Source organism: Capra hircus, chromosome 11 (assembly GCF_001704415.2).
Source record: "Capra hircus breed San Clemente chromosome 11, ASM170441v1, whole genome shotgun sequence".
In the NCBI taxonomy this organism is placed as follows: Eukaryota; Metazoa; Chordata; class Mammalia; order Artiodactyla; family Bovidae; genus Capra; species Capra hircus.
Window position 1 is genome coordinate 104588569 of NC_030818.1, and position 15333 is coordinate 104603901.

The window sequence follows — 15333 nt, forward strand, 5'->3', positions numbered from 1 at the left end:
AGCTGAGGCAGACGGCCCTGCTCCCCCGAGCTCTGGCCAGACAGATCTGGGGGAAAGGCCAGGTACTCCCCAGGCACCTCGCACGTGTCGGAGTGCAGCCTCCAAACGTCCCCCTGCGTGTCTTTCTGGACCCGTTGTCTCAGGCAGGCCCTCCCCTTGAGGGTGGTCCTCACTCCTGGAGGCTTTCTGGGGGCCCACTGGGGTCAGCAGGATCTCTCTTCTCTGGCCGGATGGGCCCCACCAGCCCCTCAGCTGTGCTCAGAAGCCCTGTGACCCTGCTCTGCACGCGGGCAGGAGGCGGACGCCCACCCACATTCTCTGCCCTGCCCCAGCCGATAGAAGGAGGGTGTGGTCACTGTGGGGGTGCCCCCAGGCACTGAGGCGGACCGGGCTGATAGGGGATGGAGCCAGAAGGGGGCCGGGGTCGGGGCAGCTGTGGCCCGAGGGCCTTGGACCCAACGCCCACGGATTTGAGCTCAGGGCAGCAGGCAGCCAGGTGAAGATAGACAGGCGGCAGCTGTGGTCACCTTCCACTCGGGAGGGGCGTGGCTTGGGCCGGCCTGGGGCTGCCGCGGGCTCTCGGGTACCAGAGGAGAGACCAGGAGGGCCGGGGGCAGCCCGGCCTGTAGGCGCTGAGCAGCACGGGCCGGCAGAAGGGATAGGGAACAGCGGGAGCCGGCCTGCCGGCAGCCGTCTCGGCCACAGTGGGAGGAGCCCACCCAGGGGCGGGTGTCCCCCACAGTCACGGTGAACCCAGACCTCCCGAGAGTCAGGTCTGCTGCGATGTGGAGGGCAGTCATGGGACACACACCCCACCAGCCCGCCCGCCACCCCTCGGTCCCCAGGAAAGACGGGACCATGGGTTCGGCTGTAGAGTTTATTTGGGCGGAGCAGCTGCAGGTGGCCCCCCAGGGCTGGTAGCCCAGGTAAGCCAGGTGGGCGGGGCTGCAAGCACCCCAGTGGGGGGCAGGGGCTCCCCTAGGTCAGATCCTGAGACACGGAATGGCAGGGCCTCAGGATGCCGCCCTCATCCGAGGGCCCCAGCCAGGAGTCGGTGTCCTAGCTGAGTGGCCTAAGCCTCAGTTTCTCTACCTGTAAAGTGGGGCCACAGTCCCGTCTCTCAGAGTTGTTGAGACAGAGGGAGCCATGCAGCTGAAGGGTTAGCACAGTGGGGGACCTGGGAGCCTGATATGGGGTCCACAGGGCCTGTGACCCCAAGGCAGGACTCTGTTGGGTGGAAACCCAGACGAGGCCAACCTGCCCCCACCTCCAGGGCCCCCTCCTGGTGTCAGCACCCTGGAGGTCCTGGGAGCTACAGTGAGCATGGACTCCTATCAGGCTGGGACTCAGCCTGGGCGGAGACTTGCCTCCCTCAGGAGCCTGGTGCACCTCCCGTGGGCCGGGGCAGCATGTGGGGCTGCGCGGGGGACAGGCGCCCGGCCCCCTCTCAGCTCAGGCTTTGCAGCCACAGGAGGGGCTGGCCCAGGACAGGAGATGCTCACAGCATCCATGCCCGGGTAGGCCCTGACCCTTGGGAAGTCCCGGCTCCACCTGTCCAGGAGTCAGCCCCCCCATCCCTGGGACTCCAGACTCCTCTTCCAGCTGTGACGGGGAGGCCTGGGGACCCAGCCCCAGCCTCGGGGCAGGGAAAGGGACTCACCACCTAGGACAGCAGGTTCACACAGGTCACTGTGGAGAAGAGACAGTGGGGAAGTGGGGAGACAGTTCCCAGGAAGGAGGCCCCCAGGCCCCCAGCGCGCCACTCACAGTCCTTGGTGAGCAGCTGCACGTCTGAGACCGACAGCCCCTGCTCCACGGCCTTCTCCACGAACTTTTCTGTGGCTTTCTCATTGTGTTCCAAGGTCCGGCCTGCGAGGAAGGGGGAGCGGCTGGCTGGGGCCCCCCAGGACGCCCTCCCTGCCCAGCCTGTCCCCGCTCAGCCCCGCCCACCCCGGGCCCGCCCACCCCGGGCCCCCCCCCCCAGCCCCCCCCCCAGGCCCCTCCCGTCTGGGCCCTAGGCTCCTCCTGCCCCCGCCCCGCGGGGCCGGGCCGGGCGGGGCTGGAGCGGGAGGCTGCCCGCTCACTGTAGAGCTTCAGCACGCGGCTGGGCTTCTCGCCTCCGTGGGGGACGATGCTTATGACGGCGTAGGTCTTGTAGTCCGTGGCCACCACGATGACCTCTTTGCCTCCTTGGGACAAAACCAAACCCAGGACTCCCAGGCTGTGGGGAGGGGGAGGCGCCTCCCATGGGCCATACCCCCACCTCGGAAAGTACACACACAGGTGCTGCACACACGTGGGACTGCAGCAGGCCTTCTGGACTCCCCGGGGGAGCTTCCTGAAGAGGGTGGGCAGGGAGCCCCACCGGCCAGCACATAGGCCACCTGGTCAGTCTCATCAGAGTTTGCAGAGAGGAGGTGCAGGAGCTCGCTTCCATGCAGGCTGGGCAGTGAGCTCAGGCTGAGGGCTCTGGGCCACCACGTCCCCACAGGAAGACCCTCAGGGCCAGGGTGGCTGAGCAAGGGCCGTGTGCGGTGGGACCAAGGTCCGCACCGGCTCCCAGCCGTGCAGAGGGCGGGGCTGAGGACTCCAGGCTGAGCTGGGCGTTGGGGCAGGGAGTGAGGAAGAGGCAATCGCGGGCGCATTCCTCACCAGAGTCTAAAGGGAGCTTGAACTTCCCAGGGGCGTCCCCCTTCACTGCCTGGTTCTTCTCCTTCATGCACAGGTTCATGCTGGAGAGGGCAGACGCTTTCAGCCCACGCTCGCCCACCGCCACCGCGCCTTGCTCTGGACCACCAGGGAGCCCCCGACCAACGGGTCCCGGCCCAGCTCCACGTCCAGGCACCAGCCACCTCAGGAAGCCCCTTGGAGGACGGAAGCCCTGCGCCTCCGCCCTGGCCTGGGAGCCCGGGCACCCTCCTCCCCCAACCCCATCCTCGTCCCGCCAGGGGGCCCGCGTGACACCCTTAAGGCCAGTGCCACTCACTGGTCAGACACGGAGGTCAGGCCAAGGTGGGGCCCGTCCTGCTCCACTATCACGGCCCCCATCTTCCGCCCTGGGGACGAGCTCTGGTGCTCCAGGTTGGAGGCCAAGGCAATCTCGTACCACATACCTGAAAACTGCGGGGACAGCAAGCTGGAGGGGGATTGCCTTGGGGGGGGGTGCCCGCCACTGGGATCAGGGCCTCCCCCAGCCCAGCAGGACAGTGGTCTGGGGAATTCCCGGGCCCCGCACGCCTGGAGCTGGCAGAGGCTCTAGAGGAAGCGTCCCCAGGGGCCTCCAGGCTCCCTCCGGCTGGCCCGGCCAGCCACCATGGCGGGCGCCCTGACGCAGCCACCTGGGTCAAGTTGAAGTTCTGGAGGCCCAAGTCCTCCTTGCCAGCCGCCAGCATCACGAGGAGCCCCAGCAGGGCTGCAAGCAAGCTGCCCCTCATGTCTGGCCGGCAGGGGCTGGGGCCAGCTCCCCAAAGCCACAGGACACGCTCCTCGGGCCCAGCCTGGACTTATACCCTCCCCGTGGGTGTCAGCAAAGGCACAGGCTGGCTTCATTAAGCAGACGGCCTGCCCATCGGCCGGACCAGGCCTGAGGGCCCTCCGCCCCCGGACCTTGATGTTGCCCCGGCCACTCGGCTGGCCAGTCAGCTGCCCTGTAGGCTGGGCCCCAGGCCCGGGGGGGACAGTGCCCAGAGCCCCCAGACCACCCGCGGGAGGCTGGAGGGCAGTGTGGGGCTCCAAGGCGAGGGGGCAGGGCAGGAGGCGGCACGTCCTGCACTTCGGGGACACGTGTGCGGGGGGCAGATGGCGGTCAGGGCCCCTCACGGCACCAGGACCCAACCGCTGCCCACGAGGCTCCAGCAGGAGCCCTCAGCAGCACCCAGGGCGGCCCGAGGCCCTGGCATCTGGCCCTCCTGGGAGCCCCAGGCGACCTCCGGATGTGGGTGTATGCCCTCGAGGGCCCGCCAGCTGCGTAGGCAGGGGCGCGGGCCAATGGGGCGAGACCAAGGGCACGGGCACCCAGGTGGTGCTGACTCTGTAGCCCACCCCATGGGCAGCGGCGTGAGCCGGGATGTCCCGACCCCGCCAGCCCTGCAGGCCAATCAGCAGCCCCCGAGGCGGCTCCCCTGGCCCTTCACCCATGGAACCGTTTCCCGTGGTGGGGACAGCGTCTCTCTGTCCCATGGAACTGTTCCCCGAGGAGGGACAGCATCTCTCCACCACATGGGTGAAGAGCTTCACAAGCAGGGGTGGAGGGCAGCTGCCCCGTCACCCCAGCTGCCCTCACGGCCCTTGACTGCTGCACCCCACCGCCAAGTGTCAACCGTCTTCCCGCCGGTGGTGGCTGGCAGCAGCCAAGCCGGAGGGCTGGGGGAGCGGCAGGGGCAAAGACAGGGAAAAGGAGGCAGAAGACGAGGGCAGGGAGAGGGCAGGGGGGAGAGATGCCCGCGGAGTGCCAAAGGGACGAGGGGGTCCCAGCTCCCTGGGGAGCAGAGTGCCTGGGCCCTGCAGACAGAGCAGGGCCTCACAGTCTCAGCTCAGCCTACCATGCGGCAGAGGCTCCAGGGCAGCTGCTGAACGTTTGTTGACCCCACCAGCCCCGCCTGCCACCCCTGGCCCCCCAGGAAAGACAGGACCATGGGTTTGGCTGTAGAGTTTATTCCGGCGGAGCAGCTGCAGGTGGCCCCCAGGGCTGGCGGCCCAGGGAGGCCGGGTGGGCGGGGCTCCAAGCATCCCCATGGGGGCGGGGGCTCCCCTAGGTCAGCTGCTGCGACGGAGAAGGGCAAGGCTTCGGGGCGCCGTCCGAACCCGAGGGCCCCAGCCAGGAGTGGGTGTCCTAGCTGAGTGGCCTGGGCCTCAGCTTCTCTGCCTGCGAAGTGAGGTCACAGTCCCGTCTCTCGGAGCTGTTGAGACAGAGGGGGGCCTGCAGCTGAAGGGTTAGCACAGTGGGGCACCCGGGAACCTGAGACAGGGTCCACAGGGCCTGTGACCGCCGGCAGATGGAAACCCGGACAAGGCCAGCCTCCCCTGCCCTGCCCCCGCCCCGCCCGCCCCAGCCTCCCCTGTCCTGCCCTCGCCCCAGCCGCCCCTGCCATGCCCCCGCCCCGCCCACCCCAGCCTGCAGGGCCCCCTCTGGGCAGCCTGGTGTCAGCACCCTGGAGGCCCTGGGGTCTAGAGTGAGCTGGGACTCCCGTCAGGCCGGGACTCAGCCAGGGGCAAAGACTCACCCCCTGCAGGAGACTGGCGCACCTCCCTGCGGGGCAGGAGAGCATGAGGGGCTGCACGTGGGATGCATGCCCAGCCCCCACCCCCCGCCAGTGCGGGCCCCCTCGCCCAGAGCCCACCCCAAGGCCTGGAGCTCACCGTGCCGGCCCACCAGGTACAGCCCCATGTCTGTGGTCAGCTCCCGGAATTTCAGGAACCCAGGCTCACACTCGCCGCCCAGGCTCCGAGCTGTGGGGGCACCGGGGCCTGAGCCAGGGGGTCCCCGGGGGCCGCGGCGGTCCAGCCCCCACCCCAGGATGGCTTACTGAAATACTTGAACACGTAAAACTCATTGTTCTGCCACTGGAGGGACACGCGCAGGATGGCGTACTGCTCATAGTCCGTGTCCATCACGTGGATCTCCCTGCGGCCTGCGTGGACAAGCGGGAGGGGCAGGCCTGGGTGGACGGGCACCCCTCAGGGCGGGTCGGCCTGGGAGGTCAGGGTCGACAGGGCCTGACTCCATTCTCCCCCACCTAGCCGGGACCCTCTCGGGATGCCGGGACCCTCTCGGGGTGCCGGGACCCTCTCGGGATGCTGGGACCCTCTCGGGGGGTCTAGAGCAGCCCTGGTAGGGTGACCGGTCCACTGGGGGGATACAGAGCCTGGGGCGTGAGGAGGAGCGCGGGGAACAGCATGAGGAACAGCCAGGCCAAGAGGAACTGGCGGGTGGGGCCCAAGGAAGCAGCTCTTACCAGGAAACACAAATTTCCCCAAAACATTCATTTCTGAGCTCACTATTTCTTCAGTCTGACAACTTCCTGAGCTGAAAGGCAACAGAGTGGTCACTAAGAAAATGCCCGCTGTGTGCCTTCCCAGGGCCCACTCGCAGCAAGGGGCAGGCATGCTGTCCCCAGGAGCACCTGGGGCAGGGGGCCCGTGCCCTTCCGAGAGCCGCCCACTGGCAAGTCCTCCTCCCGTCCTGCTAAACCCACGAGGCCTCATCAGGACGCCCTACTTCATCCGGGAGAGGACGCAGCTTTGGGGCCTGGGGTCTGGTCACAGGGGAGGACCCCGGGAGGACTGGTGCACCCAGGGGACAGTGGCGTCCACGCCCCACGCCCACGGCTGCAGCCCCCTGACACACACGCCTGACCCCCACGCTCCCGGGGGCTGGGCTGCTTACTTGTTGTAGGCAACCGTCACGGTCAGCGTCTCCCCACTCAAGGTCAGGAACAAGGCCTCCAGCCTCCTCGGGGTCTTCAGTGCCAAGTTTTCTCTGGAGGCCACACCAGCTTCCCACCAGAATCCTACCATCTAGAGAAAGGACCGGAGCCAAGCCCATTCGGGCAGCCGAACCGGACCCGGGGAGGCCGACCCCTCGCCCTAGACCTCCCAGGCAGGGAGCCGGCAGACGAAGCAGCAGGCGGCGGGCCTTCCGCGGGGTCCCCGTGGGGGCCCTGGGTCCCCACAAGGGCCTGTTGGCAGCTGCCACAGGGCTGGTGCCCTGTCTCCAAGGAGACCTGGCCTTGTGATGCCTGCCCCTGAGCAGAGGCAGCGGTGGTCAGAGCCCGAGAGACGGGGCAGGGAGCGGGCCAGCTGGACGTGAAGGCCCCCCGAGGAGGGTGGCCAGCAGCCCTGCCCCGTGGGGGAGGCCTGGCTCTGCACGGCCATGCTGGAGGACCAAGCAGCCGCCTCGGAAACCAGCCCTGGGGCCCGGACCTTCCCTCTGAAGCTCTTATTTTTTACTTTTTTCAGTTCTACCAGCTTTTTGCTGCCAACCCATCACCCTCCGCCCTCATGCACACATGCTCAGTGATGTGACCCCATGGACTGCAGCCCGCCAGGCTCCTGTCCATGGCCTTTTCCAGGCAAGAACACTGGAGTGGGCTGCCATTTCCTTCTCCACCCTCTGAAGCTTTTAAAAACTGATCATTTTTTGCAAGGGAAGCAAACCTGTGTCCAACGCCGGCTGTTTCTGAGCCTGCTGGCCCAGGCCGGGCAAAAAGGAGCTCAGACAAAGAAGCCTCCAGATGGAGTCCAAACGCCCCCACCAAGGTCCCTGCCCCGGGAAGGCCTCCTCCTCTGCTCCCACTGCCTGTGGGGTGAGAGGTCAGAGCAGGAAGCCCACCAACCCGGGAGCAGGAGACGGCCACCCTGAGGCCCACACCCCGGAGACCCCTCAGGGGAGCGGCCAGCCAGGCTGAGGACACGGTCACCCAGAGGAGGCCCCGGGGGAGGGGGCCGCCCCCGCCAGCCCTGGGTACTTGCTGTATCCCCACTGGCCAGGAGCGGGGACCCCAGGCCGGGCTGAGCTCACACCCAGGGGGTCCTGGGGCCCCCGTGAGCCAGCCCCAGCTCAGCCGTGGGAGAGGAGAGCTGGAGGAGCCGGGCCCTCAGGGCCCTCCCAGCCCAGGACCACCGCCCTGAGGAAGACCAGCACCTTCTGCAGGTCCAGGCCCTGCGGGGTCATCTGCACCAGCGCGAGGCCCAGGAGGGCGCTCAGCAGCCCGGCCCCCATTGAGCATCTGCTCCGCGCCCTGAGCCCTGGGCAGGGTTATAGCAGGACGGATGGTGGGTGGGGGTGCAACCTCCCTGAGAGGACCACGGTGAACTTGGCCTCCAGCCACTCAGGGGCGTGCATCCTGGCCTCAGGACACCCACAGCCCTGGAGCGGGGTGACCTGGACCAGAGCAGCCTGTGCCACCCCCCTCCCGGTCTAGGGCCTGCCTGGGGGCCTGAGAGCAGGACAGACCCTCCCTCCCACCCCCAAGCAGGGCTGCCAGAACCACATCTCCCCCTGAGGACGGGCTGCTAGGATGGATTCGCCAAGCTCAGGCCCGCACACACAGCCAGGCTCCCCTCCCAGGGCTCACAGCAGTCTTCAAGCTCTTTCTGATGGGTCTCGGGACAAGTGGGTGAACGCTTCACAGGCCTGGACCACAGAGGCAGGTGAGGGCTGCTTCTGGGTAGGAGGAGTGTTGGAGAGGCTGTGAGGCGTGGGTGGGAGAGGTTGTTGCCTGCAGAGGGGGCCACGGGAGAGAGACAGATGCTCCATGGGAGGCAGCGCTGGGGTTGCCTGGGCCCCTGCCCCTTCACGGACACCAGGCAGCGGCCGGCAACCCACCCGCTTCCTGTGCGCACAGCTTCCCCACCGGATGAGACCTTCCCCTCCCTGACACCTGCCCTGACACCCACTCTGCACGGCCAGGCGCGGCCAGCCTCGGGAACCCCTGTCCTGCTTACACTCCATGAGCTGTGGGCTGCCGGTGTCCACCCCTTCCCACGGTGCCCAGGCCCCCAAGCCCGGGACCAGGTCAGGGTAAAGCAGGTCAGGGAAAAGGCAGAGCCGGGCTATCTGGGCACCAGGGCCTCCAGCCACATCGCCCGATGGAGCCGCCTTCCTGTCTCCCCACCCGTCAGGACAGCGAGCAGAGCCCAGGAGGGTCCCAGGGCACCAAGGCAGCCGCAACCCAGGTCGCAGCCCTGGCCTCTGGCTGATACGGGCGGCCTCTCCACCTCCAAGGCCACAAAGGCACACACAGGCCTGGCCAGCTAAAGGGGAGGCCCGCTCACCCGAGGCAGGAGGACTGCCACCCTGACCCTGCAGCAAAGCCGTGGGTCACACAAGGACAGGGCAGCCCCGAGACCCAGGAGGCCCGTCCAAAGGGAAGGAGTGGGGTGGGGTGCACGGGGAGGCTGACCCGGGTCCAGGCTGAACCCGGAGCTGGGCTCACAAGCCAGGCCCCTAGGGGCTTGAGTGGGCAAAGGAGAGAGGACAGGAAGCCCAGGGCCGCCCCCTGTCTTGGGGTGACCAGCCTGAGGTGAGGACAGGCGCTCAGAGCTAACAGCTTCCTGCCCCACCCTGCCAGGGCTGCACGACACCCGTGAGCAGTGAAGCAGGACGTCCAGCGCCTTCCTGCCTCGCCGCAGGCCCGGCCCTTTGAAGTGTGAGCGTCGGGCAGAGCCAGATGCTGTGAGCTCCGCGGGGGCGCTCTGGCCACCCCCCCCCCCATAGAGGCTCAGCAGGGAGCTCAGGCCTTGGAGCCCGGCCGCAGGACCCCAGCCGGGCCACTGGCTGTGCAAGTTGCCGACCTCTCTGTGCCTCAGTTTCCTTGTGAGCAGACAAAGGCACCCAGCAGGCTCTCCGCTCGGGCCCGAGGGTCCATCCAGGGGCTCTCAGGCTGGGCCGCAGGGAGGGGCTCAGGGTGCTCTGGCCATGACCCTGACTCGTTCCCAAGCCTCATGGAGGCTGACCAACGAGCCCAAGGTCAAGGTCACAGCAACAGCAGGAAGGAAACGCTGACAAGCTGCACCACAAAGCTCCCCTGCGGCTGCTCTGCCTCTGGGGGTTCTGCCCCTGACGGAGGCCCAGCCGCAGGGCCGGGCTGCCCAGGGCGCCTCGGCATCCCCACAGGGCCCATGAGCCACAGCGGCCAGCCAGGGGACCCAGATGCTGCTTGTGGGTGCAGCCCTTACAGGGGGCCACCCTTGGCCGGCGCCTCCTCCCTCTGGACCAGAGTGCCCATCCTCAGCCCCGAGCCTCCCGGCCTCAGTGGCTCCAGGAGCCTGGATCACGGCGGGGCCCCAGGGTCCTCCCTGACGACCTCTCCAAAGAATCCAGGGGCCTCAAAACTGCAGAATCTGTTTATTGAGCAGAAGGGGGAGGCCCCAGGAGACGCCCGCGGAGGGTAGGGGACGGGGAGATGCTGGGCTGGAGGGCTCGCACTGCACAGACAGCAAAGGTCCGGTCACTCCTGGGACCCCTGAGTGGCGCTTCACACAGCAGGGTGCCCCGTCTACTCATCCCTCGAAAGGGCAGGGTGAGCGCATTCTGCCACCGAAGCTTCTGCAACCATGGAAATGGTCCCCCAAGGCGGTCCCCTCCCCCCGAGGCCACAGCCCCAGTGTTGCCCCTTACTGGGCTCCCCAGGGACCCAGCCACTGTCCCCAGGGCCTCACCACCTCCCTGGCTGGCAGAACAGCCACTTAACCCCAAGGAACCTACAGACGCAGCCCTGGAGAGGGGGTCCACGTAGGCGTGCACTTTACCCTAAAATATGCTTTCTCTAACATAATCCTGGGGGTGGGGCACAGAGCAGGCAGACAGGCTCAGGCTCTCTGCAGCTAGACCTTCCTGACGGCACGTGACCGATCCCTAACGTGGCTGAAACAGGGACGGAGCCGGGACCCTGGGCCGCGTCGTTGAGGCCTACTGAAAGCTGCAGCAGCCCGATGCCCCCAGCGCAGCCCTGGGCAAACTCGGCCCGGCCAGGGGAGCAGAATGATGTGAAGGCCAGAGGGCCGCTGCCCGCAGGCCACCCTGGAAGCCCCCACCTAACCTAACCATGCCAGGAGAGGCCACAGGGGGGCCTCCCGACGCCGGCGACTGTCACATCATGTTCGAGGCTTACTGCTCATGTAGGTTCCCAAGTTCTTCACGGGGAAGGGGGGTGAGGGGCCCGATGGTCCCCTGTCTGCTTTGGGAGAAGGCGTCCCCAAGAGCCCACCTGCATCCATGTCCCAAGGGGTCCCAGGGACTCAGCCCTGTGGCGGCAGCAAACCAGGAGGTTGGGGTTCCCACCTCGTGGGGCCCTTGGGAGAGGATGAGGACTCGGGAATCTCAAGGCAGCGCCTTGTGCTCTGGGCAAGCCCGGGGCTACGGGGACACAGGATGCACTGGGCTGGATTATGTCCCTCCAAATCCACGTCCACTTGGAACTCTGAAAATGCCCTTATGTGGAAATAAGGTCTCTGCAGATGTAATTGTTAAAGATCTTGAGAGGGGATCACCCTTGATTTAGGGCATCCTTATATGAAGGCAATCTGGCCTCTTAACAAGCGCGGCAGAGATGGGAGTGGCAGCCCGACAGGCCAAGGATCGCCAGCACCAACAGCCACTGGGAGAGGCAGGGGTTCTCCCAGAGCCTCCGGGAGGAACAGCCCTGCCCCGGCCTTGACTCCGCGCCTCTGGCCGCTAGGCTGAGAGTGACTTCCTGTTGTTTTAAGCTGCCCAGGTTGTGGCAGTTTGTTACGGCAGCCCTAGGTAATCAGGAGAGGCTCCCCTGGGAGAGGCGATGTGTAAGCGGAGCTGCAGGCACAGGAGTATCCCGGGAGAACCAGGGATGCTGGGGGGTCTGCACGTGCAGACCTCAGCAGGGGAGAGGGCAGAGGTGCAGGCACACGGGCCCCGGAGAGCGGGAGGGAGGTGCTACCCTGGCCCCTACCTGGGAAGGGCCAAACTGGGTCTCCGGAGCCCTCAGGGTGCGTGCCTGTCCCCCTGGGAGCACACATCTGTAAAAAGACAGAGGGTCCCGAGAGGCTGGGCTGGCTGGGACTGTCCCCTGCCTCCTGCAGCCCCTGCCTCCTGCAGCCCCTCCCCGTGCCAAGGGACCCGCGGGGGGGCGGCTGCACCCCCTGCCACCCCCCACCCCACCCCCGGCCGGGCCAACACACTCTTGGAAGACAGGGCTACCTCCTGCCGGCACCTCCCAGGACTCCGGAATGGGGGCGGAGCGGGGCTTTGGCAGGGCGGGGCTCTGTCAGGGGCGGGGCTTTTGCAGGGCGGGGCTTTGTCAGGGGCGGGGCTCTTACAGGGGCGGGGGGGGGGTGGCAGGGCAGGGCTTTGTCAGGGGCGGGGCTTTGGCGGGGGCGGGGCTTTGGCAGGGCGGAGCTCGCAGGGGTACCTGACTTGGGGAGCATGGCCACCATGTCCGCTGGCAGCCCCACCGTCGGGTAGAAGTCCTGGAAGGCCTCCAAGGGCCTGGGGACTTGCTTCTCGGGTCCGGCCTGGGGCAGAGCAGGGGCACCTGTCAACCCCTGTGAACCCCTGTGGGTCACAGAGGTGAGACAGATGGGCAGATGGGGGCCCCTGGCCTCACTGCCCTTTCCTGAAGGGTGACGGTAGGTCTGCCACCTGAGGTTGGGCAGGTTGTGCACTGATGAAAGGCCTGCTTGGCTGAGGGGCCAGTGGGGACTGGACGCTGCCCAGAGGGGCGGCCTTTCCCAGTTCACACAGGACACCTGGGGGCTTGGGGTGCCAGACCCTGCGTCCCGGAGCCCCACCCCTTCAGACTCCTTTACCTGCAGCTCCCAAAGCCAGCTTCCCGCCCTCACCCCGGCCTCTCCCCTTGGGGAACTCTCCTGGTTCACTCTGCCAAGCCCACGAGAAATTAAAGCAGAATAGTACCGCAGCCCCTGCTCAGGGTGTCAGGCCGCAGGCCAAGCAGGGGAGGCGGGGTCTCCAGCCAGAGACAGGCCTGAGCTTTAGCCTGAGTGCCCAGCCTTCAGAGGCCCTTCAGTTCAGCCGTACCCACTGGCAGCGCTGGGGGGTTCTGCCAGCCCCCACCTGGACCTGGTCCAGACTTGGGAGTGTGTGAATGGGTGGGCAGGGCCTGAAGAGGTGCCCCAGCGGGTGGGGGCGGGGTCGGGGGTGCGGGGACCCTCACTGTAGAGCTGCACCGTGGTGCTGAGCGCGCCCTCCAGCTCCTTGTAGATGTAGACCACGGCGAAGGAGCTGTAGTCCGTGTCCACCACGCGCACGTCCAGGTAGCCCGAGGCTGCGGAGGAGACGGCCGGCTCTGGACGATGCCGGGGCCGAGCATCCACCCGCACGGGGAAGGGGGCGGGGCCCAGGCTGAGGCGGGGGCGGGCCCGCGAGGGGAGGGGAGGGCCATGGGGGAGGGTCCCCCATAAGGAAGGGGGTGGGGGTCACCTACCTGGGACTCGGAAGTGCCCCTGGGCACCCACTCTCAGGTACTCCGCATCCGCTTGGTGACAGCCGTCCGCCCTGGGGCTCACTCTCGGCCCCGCCCACCCGGCCCCGCGCGCGCTCTCCCCGCGCCGCTCACCTGGGGAACTCCACGTGGACGCTGAGGTTGCCCCCCGCCGAGGCCTTGATGTCCCTGGTGGACATCAGCAGGTGGTCCTTCTTGCCCAAGAAGACCGCGCAGTCAGACACCGTGGAGACGACGCACCAGAGGCCTGAGAACTGCAAGACGGCTCAGTGGCCGGGGCGGACCCTCCCGGCACCCGGGCCTCGGGCACAAGGCCCGTAGCTTTGAAGCCACTCGGCCGGGGGTCTCCGGAGTGTCCGAGCCCCTGTGCTGCCACTCACCTGGGGCAGGGCTCCTGGCCACTGGGAGCCTCTGCTCTCCGAGTTGTGAAGTGGGTCAGTAACTACCCACAAACAGCGTTGTTTCAGGGTTAAATGGAAGGGACTCTAGGGGTGTGCTCGCCCAGGACACCAAGCAAGTGTCCCACGGAGGTGGTGGGCTCCCCTAGGACACGGTCACTCCTGTTTCCAGGGGCAGCTCAGCCCGGACCCCCCCCTTCCCGCCCCCCGACGTGGCACAGCACGGGGGCCTGCCGTACCTTGTTGGCATCAAAATCTGGCTGCACCAGGACGTCAGCCCGAGCTGAGGGTGGCCAGAGCAGCAGCAGGACGCAGCTCAGCAGCGTGGCCCCCATCCCCGTCCGTGCCCCCTGGCCCCGGCACTGGTCCACTGCCCCCCATTGTGGGCAGCTTTATAGCCCGGCCCGCACTGGGGCAGGGCCAGCGAGCCGCCTGGACAGGGGACGGCGTCTGGGCTCCTGAAACGCCAGCCCCTCTTTGTTCATTGTTTGGCACAATCGCCCGAGTGTTCCCACTGGCTCCAGGGGTCATTTCTGGAAGGGCTCCAGAGGGCTCTCACTTGACTTGGGCCTTGCCCACCTGTGGGCACCGCGGCTGGAGCCCGGGGCCCGTGAGGATGCCACTGGGAAGCACCCACGGTCAGGGTGCTCCAGCCAGGAGGCTCCCCCTTGGGGCCCAGGTCCCCCAGAGTCCTCACCTCCTCACCTCCCTGCACAGGAGCGGAGTCACATCAGCCAGGCCTGGGGACCTCGTCTCAGGGGGACAGAGGTGACGTCAGAGGCCCGAGCAGCCCTGCCTCCAGACCCCTGGCTGGGCCTCCAGCAAGCCTGTGTGGAGGGCGGGGCTGGGCCATCACCTGGGGTGGATTATGGGGTCACGGCCATCTTATCACTGGTTGCATAAGCGTGCGGACCGCAGTGTCGCCGGGGAGGTGCCGCAGGCTGGCCAGGCCTCTCTCCAGGTGGCCTCTTCTGTCCTCTCAGGGGACCCCAGGGGTGCCATTTGAGGAGCAGCATGTGGCCTGGGGCGCCCGGAGTCCTTCAGAGGCAGGCGTCCCCAGGGAAGGCCAGCACTGCGCTCCCAGTGGAAGTGCGTTTAGGGTCGGAGAAGGACCCTCATCGGCCAGTGGGGTAGGAGGAGCGGGGGGTCAGGGCCGAGGGCTCCGGCTCACCACCTCCACTGGGTTCAGGAGGCGCCAGCTCTCAACCAGATCCCAGAGACCTGGGCCGAAGGCAGTGAAAGCCTTCCTGTGCAAATATTTACAAAACATCTATCTGATAAAGGACTTAAATCCTGAATCTATAGAGAATTGTCAAGACTCAAAAGAATAAAAGTAAGAAAAACCGGCAAAATATTTGAAAAGATTCCAAATCAGCAAGTAAAGCCACGCAGAGAGGCTCACGGGCATTCGTTCACCGCAAGGAGACGCCACCGCAGACCTGCAGGCTGGCCGCTCTGCTTCCAGACCGGAGACACTGGGCGGTCCCCGCCAGGGCGGGGAACCGAGAGCGCGACACCCTGGGGACGGCTCGGCAGATCCTATGAAGGGAGACAGGCAAATACCACGCAGTGCGACAGTCACAAGGCTAGATACTTACCCAAGAAAAATGAGGCACACTTTAGCCAAAACCTGCTGGTGGCTGGTCACGAGATCTTACCGACAAGCCCTAAAAAACGGAAACAACCAAATGCCGTTCAGGGGGCAGGACACACAACACTCTGGGCATGAGACCTCTCCAGGCACACTGACCCAGGGCAAACCCCAGATGCCCCATGCTGAGTGACAGAAGCCGGTCTGGAGGGGTACAGACCGTGGCTGCAGAACGCGGGAATCCTCAGGGACGGACGGGCCTGGCTGACGATGAAGGGGCTGGCGGAGACGCTTGGGTGACGGGCTGTGGTGCGTTGGTCTACACTTACGGAACCAAGAGGGTGATACCATAGCGTGTAAACTATACCTCAACTTTTAAAAAGTGTAAACTAGAGACTTCCCTGGGGGT

The 15333-nt window shown here is 66.7% G+C and overlaps 2 protein-coding genes across 3 annotated transcripts; both read right to left on the minus strand.

The window, feature by feature from the left end:
- On the minus strand, positions 864–3617 carry LOC108637125 (epididymal-specific lipocalin-5-like). The gene is made up of 7 exons (XM_018054793.1): positions 3339–3617; positions 2987–3120; positions 2653–2732; positions 2085–2189; positions 1768–1869; positions 1661–1689; positions 864–1092 (listed from the first exon to the last, which is right to left on the minus strand). Exons 1-6 carry the CDS (start codon positions 3432–3434, stop codon positions 1664–1666), a joined length of 543 nt encoding a protein of 180 aa, XP_017910282.1. The 5' UTR covers positions 3435–3617; the 3' UTR covers positions 864–1092; positions 1661–1663.
- LOC102173384 (epididymal-specific lipocalin-8) lies at positions 4647–8304 on the minus strand. Of its 2 annotated transcripts, XM_018054794.1 has the most exons (7): positions 7643–8304; positions 6386–6516; positions 5955–6025; positions 5526–5630; positions 5359–5448; positions 5223–5248; positions 4647–4898 (listed from the first exon to the last, which is right to left on the minus strand). In XM_018054794.1, exons 1-7 carry the CDS (start codon positions 7718–7720, stop codon positions 4878–4880), a joined length of 522 nt encoding a protein of 173 aa, XP_017910283.1. In that variant the 5' UTR covers positions 7721–8304; the 3' UTR covers positions 4647–4877. The 2 variants fall into 2 exon arrangements, with proteins under 2 accessions (XP_017910283.1, XP_017910284.1); XM_018054795.1 differs by lacking the exons at positions 5223–5248; positions 7643–8304 and having other exon boundaries at positions 6386–6709.